The sequence below is a fragment of the Bison bison genome, unplaced genomic scaffold (genome assembly GCF_000754665.1).
Source record: "Bison bison bison isolate TAMUID 2011002044 unplaced genomic scaffold, Bison_UMD1.0 scf7180017864482, whole genome shotgun sequence".
NCBI lineage: Eukaryota > Metazoa > Chordata > Mammalia > Artiodactyla > Bovidae > Bison > Bison bison.
Window position 1 is genome coordinate 2275898 of NW_011495042.1, and position 11573 is coordinate 2287470.

General features: G+C 41.5%; 1 protein-coding gene across 1 annotated transcript in view; it reads right to left on the bottom strand.

Annotated features, from left to right (window-relative positions):
* Nucleotides 1-11573, bottom strand: part of LARS2 (leucyl-tRNA synthetase 2, mitochondrial) — a 148020-nt gene that overhangs the window by 103751 nt on the left and 32696 nt on the right. Inside the window, exon 5 of the mRNA XM_010862414.1 lies at nt 9714-9774. Coding sequence (XP_010860716.1) covers nt 9714-9774 — 61 coding nt within the window. The remainder of the gene's footprint in view (nt 1-9713; nt 9775-11573) is intronic.

Consider the following 11573-nt stretch of genomic DNA (forward strand, 5'->3'; position numbering starts at 1 on the left):
AGAACATTTGGAAGAAGGTTAATTTTTTGATTTTGAGGGACAGCAAGTAATCCAGACCCAGAGATCTACCAGACAAATGGCTTCACTTCTGGAATGATCTGAAGGAGGACTCAGAGAGTCAAACACTTCGAGGCCCGGTTGCACGTTGTCAAGGCAACCAGAGCTCTAAGCTTTCACAACTGGCATCTTCCCAACCAGGTTTTCAGGCGATCACTTGCCCTAAGTTCTTTTTGTTTTAAGCCAATCTTTAAATTCTTTTAAAAGAAAAACTGTGAAAAATGTATCTTTCTATTATCCTAGAAACCTCATTCTTTCCTGGAGTTTAATCCCTCCTGTCAAATGTCTAGTTCTCTCTGTAAATAAAATTCCAAGGTAGTCAGGCCCTTGAGGCAATAATAGTTTTCACTTTGTAATCATACAAAGCATGCTGTCTTTGAAAATAAACTCAAGCAGCTATGGTCCAAAGAACTTGTGTGTTTTAGATGAAAAGACAGTACTGGTTCCAAACCATGATAATGACAGGAGGGTGGGGAAGAAAAGGCTAAAGAAAGGCCAGCAGAAGTGCAGGCAAACCCCGGGAGAAAGAAATATGGATATGACAACCAGGGAAACCAGCAAAATGCCTGGCATTCGCTGATTTTATGGCATTATTGTTAACTGTTGTAGGTGTGATAATGGAAGCGTGAAGAAGGGAGGGAGGGAGGGAGAAGGAAAGACTGAGCCTTCATCTTCTAGTGATATACAGTGCCTCTTTTCAGATGAGGTTATGTGATGTCTGGGGCTTGTCGCAAAATAATTCAGAGCACAGGGGTATAGATGAAACAAGACTGGTCACGTAGCAGCAGCTGTTGGCGATGGGTGATGAGTCTTTGGGGGTTGTCTGTGCTATTCTCACTTTTAGTGTAGGTTACACATTTTTCATAATAATAAAATTATTAATTAAAAAAAAGGCAGAAGACAGAAGACAAGAGGAAAAGGAAAGCAAGTAAGTCAAGGCAAATGGATGAGGACAAGGAATAGAAAGAGGACAAGGAAAGGGAAGAAAGAGAGAAAGACAGAAACAAGCACTGAGATGCATGCACATGGTGGAGATGCCATGAACGCCTCCGTAGCCCCCAGGATTTATGGAGGCTGGGCAGCATGGATGGATAAAACCTGGAAAACTTCAATGTCAGAAAAGCCAGTCCCAGCAAAAATTCTGAGAGAGCCAGTTCTGACGTGTCTCTTCCACCACCCCAGGATAACCACACTCCGTGTCGGCCAACACAGCCTTCAGGGAACCTGGCAGTGGGAGGGGGCCCATTTTGAACTTGTGTCAATGGCTGGGGGCAGTAATCCCTGATTCCAATGGTACTGCTGGTGAATCCACCCGTCTTATTACCAGGCACCAACGTGTATGGAAGACAGAACATAGAAACGTGGCAAGAAATCAAACCTAGGAACTTAACATTCAGTGACAGATGGGGCTTCCCTGGTGGCTCAGTGGTGAGGAGTCTGCCTGCCAACTCAGGAGCCACGGGTTCGATCTGTAATCCAGGAAGATCCCACATGCTGCAGAGCAACTAAACCTGTGCGCCACGACTACTGAGCCTGTGCTCTACAGCCCGGGAGCTGCAACTACCGAAGCCCGCACACCCTAGGGCCCGTGCCCTGAAACAGAAGTCACTGCAATGAGAAGCTTGCTCAACACAACTAGAGTAGCCCCCACTCGCCACAACTGGAGAAGAGTGCTCGAAGCTATGAAGACCCAGCACAGCCAAAAATAAATAAATAAAATTAAAATCCAATGAAAATCACTGCTCGTAAAATAAAAGCTCGTAAGAGCTCCACAGTAAAGAAACTCTGCAAAGAGTCAATTCTTGATTACTCCAGTAAAGGAGACAAGTTAATCCAAACGTCATTGATGCCCAGTCCTGTGTTTCCATTTTGTTTGATGCTACATTGAAGGATGAGTGTTTGGGGATTGCTCAGCAAACACTATAAACAACGAGTTAATAAAACTCTGCTTTCACAGGTTCCACAGGCATTACTTTGAGTCCTATCTGGTTGGAACTTTTTTTTTCTCTCTCTACATATGCTGGTTTTGAAGGGAACTCCTAGGAACTGCTCCCCAAATGATTATCCAGATGATTTCTGCTAAAAATCAGGCCCCAGAGCCTACTCCAATCAAAACACAGCTAATGCCTGGTCCAGAACCAGCTTCAGGCACCAGAGCACTGCTGGGAAGGCACAGGGTCAAAGTCAGAGACAGACGTGCCTCAGTGAGCCACACCACACAGCGTAGAAGCTAATAGCGTCACATCCCAAGGAACTCACGGGGCCATCCCGAGCACCAGTGCACGATCACCAAGGCCACAACCTGAAGCCATGAAAACAGAACGCAGGTCACACCTTCTCCACAAAGGCTGCTGATGAGTCCACAAAGTGCATGCTCCACACACACAAAAACGTGTCTGATCTCTCTCACTGCACAGTTTGGAATTTTATCTCCTCTTTCCTCTTCCTGTAGGAGATGTTTAGCTGTTCAAATTCAGCTTTCAGTTTCTTCCTTTCCCAATCAAGATGATAGAAGCTGTTTGGGGAATAACATCTGATAAAGTGAAACACAGTGCTGAACTAAAAAGCACCATGAGATTATTGTTCTGGCTCACCACAAAAGTATTAATCTCAGAAATGCATACTTTTTTTCTTTTAATTCAGAGAATCAAGCATTTGCTGTAAGAATGATGAGAAGGCAGCTCCAGAGCTGGACCATTCCTACAGGGATCCCCATCCAGGCAGAGGGAGGGAGGATGAGACCATGACCCAGGTTTTCTCCACCTGGGGGAGGAAGAGAAGGTTTCTGAGCCATCTAATTTTTTAAATATTCTGTTGACTGTCAACTAGCCATCTACTCAGTTCAGTTCAGTCACTCAGTCGTGTCCGACTCTTCGCAACCCCATGAAGCGCAGCACGCCAGGCCTCCCTATCCATCACCAACTCCTGCAATTTACACAAACTCATGTCCACTGAGTTGGTGATGCCATCCAACCATCTCATCCTCTGTCTTCCCCTCCTCCTCTTGCCCTCAATCTTTCCCAGCATCAGGGTCTTTTCAAATGAGTCAACTCTTCGCATCAGGTGGCCAAAGTATTGGTGTTTCAGCTTTAATATCAGTCCTTCCAATGAACACCCAGGACTGATCTCCTTGAGGATGGACTGGTTGGATCTCCTTGCGGTCCAAGGGACTCTCAAGAGTCTTCCCCAACACCACAGTTCAAAAGCATCAATTCTTCGGTGCTCAGCCTTCTTTATAGTCCAACTCTCACATCCACACATGCCACCTAATTAAGTACCCAGTTTTTATGAGATGTTAGGATTGTTATTTGCAAAGGGCACAGATTTACCCCATCAATTATAAATAAACTCTTCCTCTGCCTCCTCACTCTGCTGCTCTGTATGATCCATCAGAATGTAAAAGTTTCATTAAAAAGCACTGGTGGATTTCTGGGAAAAAGGGTATCAAGAATGCATGTATCTAAAAGATTCGCAGAGAAAAGTTAATATGTCTCACTATGATTATATATTTTCTTCTTTTTCCTTATATTTCTTCTGATTTTTGCTTTATGTATCTTTGTTTCTTTGTTGTTAGGTGTCCTAATGGTTTACAATGTCTATCTTCTTTGTGAATTGTACCTTTTATCATTAAAAATATTCACCTTTGTTTAGTTTTTTAAAAACAAATAAACTAAAAAAAGAAAAAGGGCGCATGTACCTAGAGTTGTTTCCATTACTCCCATTAAAATGACCATCTTGGGGGGATTTCCCTGTGGCTCAGTGGTAAAGAATCTGCCTGCCAGTGCAGGAGACACAGTTGAGTTCCCAGGTCAGGAAGATCCCACATGTCGCAGAGCAACGAAGCCCATGTGGCACAGCTGCTGAGTCTGTGTTCCAGAGCCTGGGAGCCGCAACAACTGACGCCCATGTTCCACAACAAGAGAAGCCATCCCAGGAAGAAGCCTCCGCACCGCCACAACGGGTAGCCCCCTCTCACTGCAAGTAGACAAAAGTCCGCACAGCAACGAAGACCCAGCACAGCCAAAAACAAAGAAAGACAGAAAACCATAATTATTTTAAAAAATGCCCAGGAGAATGTAAAGATGGAGGCTGAAGGAACTGCACCAGTACAGGAAATAACAGAGGTGCCACTGACATCCCAGAAACATCAAGGAAGCTCGGCCAATGGGATTAAGTTGAAGACAAACACCGTACGCCGAACAGCACCTTCCCCTCTTAAAGCCAGACTGGGTTCTGAGAAGCAGGGCTCTGGCACCCCTTACTTGAAAGGGCAAGTCCAGAGGGGAGAATGGGCAATGGAATAGGTGGAAAGCCCACAGACTGGACACCCCAGGCTGTAGGGCCTCAGAAGTGGATAAAGCAGTCATGGTCACGGGCACCTGTGACCGCAGCTCACACCCGGGTAAAGATCAGAGCAAAGAGAAAGACGTCCCAGGAGCTATGGGTCCCCTGAGCCCCGAGAGAAATAAAGGAGGCAGAGAGAATGACCAGAGCTTCCACTCTGCTACCCTCAAGCTGATGGATCTCTGAACTGATACACAAGTCCACCTCACTCAGGAAACAGGCGAAAAAATCCACAAGGGGTCCAAGAAAAGATTCTGAAACAAACAAGGAGAGTACAGCATTTCAAACTTGTGAAAAGGTTTATTACAAGAAGCAAAAGATAAATTTTCAAGAGCATCGCCTTGCATTCTCAAGAAATTTTCTGAACATACGTGGTCTGTGAAATGAGATAAGATAGCAAAATAGGAAGAAAAGAAATGTATCTGGCCAAGAGGCTTCAGAAAGAGAATGGGAACTGAACGAGATGAGGAAAACCGAGAATTAATCTAAAAATACAATAGCAGAATTATTATTGGCATTAGAAACCACACAAAGCAGCCCTGATTCAATAGGAACTGAATCAGTGATGTGGAAAGCAAACAGGAGACGTTCTCCCAAAAGGTAGAGGAGAACAAAGGGACCAAAATCATGAGAGAGGTGGTGAAAACAATGGCAGACAGTGAACAGAGCACACGCTGAGTCGGTGTTCTTGAGAAAAGAGTCTAGAAAACTGCCAGAAGGAAAGACTCATCCCGCAGATCAAAAGTGGGCACTAGGCAACAGGCAAGTTAAAAGTGAAAGGACGGAAGAGACACTCTGAGGAAAGTCTAAAAAATTGTTTCTGGCAAAAGCAGGGAAAAAAGGAGTCCAACAGCACCAGAATGAGAGCAGAAAGATCTCTATGTTACAGAGAGATGACCTGGGCTGGCCTTAGATTTCTCTGTCAGCAGACGATGGGCAGATTGTAGTGGTTCCATAAATCGACATGTGATAAAATTGCACAGAATTCCTCCTCCTCCTCATACATACATACACAGGTACACACACTGTGTGTACATATAAAAACTGGTGAAGTCTGAGTAAGACTTGTACTCTAGTTAATAGCATTATGCCAATGTTAATTTCTTGGTTTGATATTACACTGTAGTTGTTTAAAGTGATATCATTGGGAAAAGCCGGTGCAGGGTTCATAGGATCTCTCTATACTGTCTTGGCAACTTCCTTTGAGTCTATAATTTTTAAGACAGTAGATCAAGGATCAAGGTCTCCTAAAGAAATTTGAAAGAAAAAAGAATGATATATACCCCAATAAGTTGCTGCTCATAGGTGAAAGCAATGAAAAGTCATTCTCTGTTATGAAAATAGTATGCAATATCAGAAGACTCAAAGCAAGAGCGAAAACACCTAAACATTTTTTCACAGATCCAGATTTTGCAAATGGGCAATCATGCTCTGTAAGGTCTACTGATGAGCACTGAAGCTAGCCAAGGATCATTCAGTTTCAGTAATTGTTATGGATATTATTTTAAAACGAAAAGCAAAGATCTACATTTCTATGTTAAGAAGTGATACGTGATAAGAAAAATTACAACAAGAAGAAATTAGGCCCCAAATCTCAGAATATACCCCCAAAAGCCTCGGAAAACAGATTCAGAAAATGGAAAGTGTATCTACCAGCTAATCTCCTTACCTTACATGGGAAGGAAAAACATTCATACTGTTCTATTTTTTATGTTGATACTGCTAAACACATTCTTTTTTTAAAAAAAGACACATAAAGGTATCGTTTAGAAGAATAAAGAATTGATATACTAGTTATAAAAATAAATACAAATAGCTTACACTTGGCTGTTAAAGACTCTAGATTAGCCAAAAGATGGTTTCTCTCATACGCTTTGTCCATCTTTTAATTTTTTAAATGAACTGCATATATATGTGGTGCATCAAAAGAATTCAACAACTAAAGGATAAAAATGCTTTTAAATGGGCAGAATACATCACGGAAACAAAGACACAAGACAGGAGGAATGGCACTGTCAAAATCAGACCCTAAGGAAAAACCTGTTACCAGACAGTAAAGCCAATTATAAAGCAACTGTAACTAAAAATAGTTTAGTACTGACACAGTAATCAATGGATCAAAGGAACAGAAACAGAACCTAGTGTATAATAATAGTGTAAAAGATCATGACTATAACAAAGGTAGCCTTTCAAATCAATGAGGAAAAGACTGTTTGAAAATAAAAGAAACAACTGCTTATTCAGAAAAAGTAGGAATTCCTCAGCTCAATTCCAGTTAAGTGCAAAAATTAAAAATTAATTGGGATATACATGTATTTATCTGTCTGAAAGGTCTTTCCTGGAAAATATTTGTGTGCTAACAATAATCCCACGCGTGTCATGTCGCCTCAGTCTAGTTCGACTCTTTGCAACCCCATGGACTGCAGCCTGCCAGGCTCCTCTGCCCACGGGATTCTCCAGGCAAGAACCCTACAGTGTGTTCCCATGCCCTCCTCCAGGGCATCTTCCCGACCCAGGGATTGAACCCGTGCCTCTTAAGTCTCCAGCATCGCCAGGAGGTTCTTTACCACTAGCACCACCTGGGAAGCATGTGAGGCAAATGATAAATTGAGGGAAAATATTTGTAACAAAATGAAAATTACTAAGAGAAGGACAAACGCCATCTACCTGTACAGACAAAAGACATGGTTAGATCATTCCTACACACATCCCCCAAATTCAAACATTCATTAAAAGCATGAAAAAAACTCATTATCACTAGTAATAAAAGAAGTACAGATGAAAATAACTGATAACTTGGGAAGGTAAAAATGTATGACCTTTATGGAGAATAATTTGGCAACAGCAAAGTAACATAAGCAAATTATATCTTTAACTATCTTTAAATTCAAGTACCATAAGCTTTAAACTTGTTCATGGATTTTTGAGGATTCATACTAAGGAAACAAAACATGTGCACTAAGGAATCTGCTCCAAGTGTTAGGGGGTGAACACACCAGTCATAAATCAGCCAGGGGACGTGCCCAGCCCCGCCGCTTGGGTGACCGGCAGTAAAATGCCGTCAGCAGAAATGTCCACGTTTTAGAGCTTTCTAGAGATCTCAAGGGAGAATTATGGGTGCCTGGCCCATGGGATTGTTCAGTAACTATTAGACAGCGATAGCAGCAGTGGTGACATTCCTCTACAACTCTGCACTTCCAGGCTCAAAATCCCTTATCTGAAACGCTTGTGGTCAAACTGTGCTTCAAAACTAAGACCTTTCTGGGTATGAGAGACAACAGTATATTTACCTAACTAGGTCTGGGAGAGCACCTGGTAATCAATCACAGTACTATTCCTAGAGTAAAACATACACGAACATTCATTTTAAGTGAGATAAACATTAGTTTAGGTCAGGTTTTGCAGTCAAATGAATTATGAAAAAACGTTCCACTTTTAGAGCTTTCTGGACTTCAGATTTTTACAAGAGGGATTGAGAATTTGTACTTACAATAGACAAACATTAGAATCTATCTAAATGCATGATAATCCACCTGCTAATGCAAGAGACGTAGGTTCAATCCCTGGGTCGGGAAGGTACTCTGGAGTAGGAAATGGCAATTCACTTGAATATTCTCGCCTGGGAAATCCCATGGACACAGGAGCCTGGAGGGCTACAGTCTATGGGGGTTGCAAGGGATCAGACATGACTGAGCACACACACAAGGGGTAGGTTACCTAAATTATGATATATTCATACAATGGAAAACTATATAGTTATAAAAAGTCACTTTTCCCAAAGACTATTTAATAAACTGGAAAAATGTTCATGAACAGCAGGTTAAAAAAAAAAAAAGCAAAATAAAAAACATGATTTATGAATTCTATTTTGCAAAAGTAAATTACATAGATATTTATAATTCCACAATAAAAGACTACGAGGAGCCATACGATGATGTTGAATTAATCACACTGACTTAAGTTCTTCTTTATACTTTTCTGTGTTTTCTAATCTTCTAGGATAATCTGGAAAACAACCCATTAGTTTTTGAACCATTTGTGGTTGCTGTTCCTGTGTAGGACTAGCCTAGTTCTCATCCTAGAGGGTTAACAAGCCCATCTCTGCCCTCAAGGAATCTACCAACACATCTCTGGAGAGCTCAGGGCATTACTCAATTCTCTCCACAGTAGAAACACTTCATTCTCCACCAGCACTTCCCCACTGGCTCCTCAGGACAACCTGAGTCAGGCACCAGGACTTTTTCATACCTCCACCAAACAAAACCCTGGTGACCTTGCAAGTTAGTGATACAAATGGCATCAGTGCTGCAATAAGAACTTAATTCAGCCCATGAACTCATCTAAAGAAGCTGAAAAAAACAGACAAAAGCAGGGACTGTTTAAATGTGTTTGATTTTCACTCTTTTTCACTGTACTCATCAAACTGCAATCTTTAAAAATTCGTGGGGGAGGAGAAGACGATCATACTTCAGTTTTTCCCAGGTGCTTCTCATGAGTAAAAAGGATGTGAACTTGAACTTGACAGACCCAGCAATGAAAAGCATTGTGAAGTAAATGGGACATTAAAAGCGATCACAGCATTGGTTCATGGAGAGGACGAGCAGGAGTCCACCTGACCTAATAGACCACGCATCAGTGTCTAACCGGGAGTCTTTGGCCACTGCTTTTTTTTTTTTATTCTTTTACATCTTTTTTTAAATTAATTAATTAATTTTAATTGGAGGCTGATTACTGGCCACTGCTTTGAAGGGTTCAGCCGCATTTAGCCTGGGTGTTCCTAACACCAGAGTGGTCTTCACAGAACTCCTCCCAGGTCTGGAATTCTCCAGGGGTTTAATACACAGTTTGAAAGCATTTTATACCAAAAGGCTATTTATCATGAACCTCAGTTCCAAGTGGGACAAAAGAGATAAATGATCCATCGACCTACACCTAATCACCTAAAGGGACCACATGGGTTGATATTTAATCACTTACATAGATTTCAATAGTCTTTTTGAACTATTGCTGACAATAGGAGCAATCCTTGTGCAGAGCTTTTTCCACACATATAAATCACAGCCAACTGGGAAGTTAAATAAGAAGTTAACTCTCTTAGCTCAATCCCTGAGAAAATTACTTGTCTGCAGACAAATTATCCACTGGGGATGCTTCTTCATCTGTGGCGCGCTAATCCTCCCTGCCTGCTTTCTGCCACCCTCCTTTCCCTCCTCTCGACAAGAAGAGAAGGAAGAGAAAGTAAATGAGCACAGTCCCCTGTCCACTCAGGATTGCGGTTAAAATAAAGACCTTCTGGGAGAAAGGTGACTTACCCTGTCCCAGCTGAAACACAGGCCCAGTTGATCAAGCTGTTTCCTCATGTGTCTAATATTACTGTGAAACAAACGGAAGAGGGTTTGGATTTTAGAAACAGGAAAAACCATAAGCAGATTACACTCTGAGATTGTGAAAAGGAGACTGGAAAAGTCTAGATGTTTCAAAGGGCTTTAAGTGTTGTTTTGCTCTGGCCAAAAAGAAAAAAAGTTAATCACTAAGAACCAACAAAAATATCTGCTTAGTAGAAGATAGCCATTCTTTGGAAGCTTGCAAAATCTACTAAAAACCATGACAGTCTTTGCTCCTGGGGACTGGCCTTTTCCTTGGGCATTAGAAAGGCAACCCTTTCGATTTTTGCACTTCTGGCACATCCATATGCCTGGATCCTGCACAAATTTAGGCCAAGCATTTACAAATTTAAAAGCACCTGAAAAAAAATCTTAACATAAAAATTTCAGAAATCCAGGAGAAATCACACAGGCCTTTGTCAATCAAAACCTGAAAACTGAACCTCTAAAAACTGGAAAAGAGGAGAGAAGTATATAAACCAATTTTAGCATGAAATAAGAAAATAGGAAATATTCTTTTTTAATTAAAAACATTGTAACCTTTTTTATTGAAGTATAATTTACAACAACTGTATTAGTTTTAGGTATATAGGAAAGTGATTCAGTCATACATACATATTTTCCAGATTATTTTCCATAATACGTTATTACAAGACATTGAGTATAGTTCCCTGGGCTATACAATAGGTCCCTGATGCTTATCTATTTTATATACAGTAATAAATATGTTAATCCTAAACCCCTAATTTATTCCCCCTTGCCCTCCACCATAAAGGTATTCCCTGTAGCTCAAACGGTAAAGAATCTGCCTACAATGCAAGAGACCTAGGTTCTATCTCTGGGTTGGGAAGATCCTCTGGAGAAGGGAATGGCAATCCACTCCAGTATTCTTGCCTGGAGAATCCCATAGACAGAGGAGCCTGGAGGGCTACAGTCCATGGGGTCCCAGAGAAGATCGCAGAGAGGAGAAGGACACAACTGAATGACTAACACTACCACTACTAAGCCACAAATGTGTTTTCTAGGTCTGTTTTTTAAACAAGTTCATTTGTATCATTTTTTAAGATTCCACACATAAGTGATCTCTTGATATTTGTCCTTCTTTGTCTAACTTCTATAAATATGATATTCTTCAAGTCCTCTTTTTTTTTGTAGGACTGATTCATTTCTACTGTGTACCCTTTGAGTTCAAGCAGACTGAAAATATGAAAATATGAAGAACCATGAAGAAGTTCCCTAGGTGATCCTGATAAGCTAACAATCAATTCAGTTCAGTAGCTCAGTTGTGACCGACTCTGCGACCCCATGGACTACTACAGCATGCCAGGCCTCCCTGTCCATCACCAACTCCTAGAGCTTACTCAAACTCATGTTCATTGAGTCAGTGATGCCATTCAACGATCTCATCCTCTGTCGTCCCCTTCTCCTCCCGCCTTCAATCTTCCCCAGCATCAGGGTCTTTTCTAATGAGTCAGTTCTATGCATCAGGTGGCCAAAGTATTGGAGTTTCAGCTTCAACATCAGTCTTTCCGATGGATATTCAGGACTGATTTTCTTTAGGATGGACTGGTTGGATCTCCTTGCAGTCCAAGGGACTCTCAAGAGTCTTCTCCAACATCACAGTTCAAAAGCATCAATTCTTCAGTGCTCAGCTTTCTTTATAGTCCAACTCTCATATCCGTAAATGACTACTGGAAAAACCATAGCCTTGACTAGATGGACCTTTGTTGGCAAAGTAATGTTTCTGCTGTTCAATATGCTGTCTAGGTTGGTCATAACTTTGCTCCC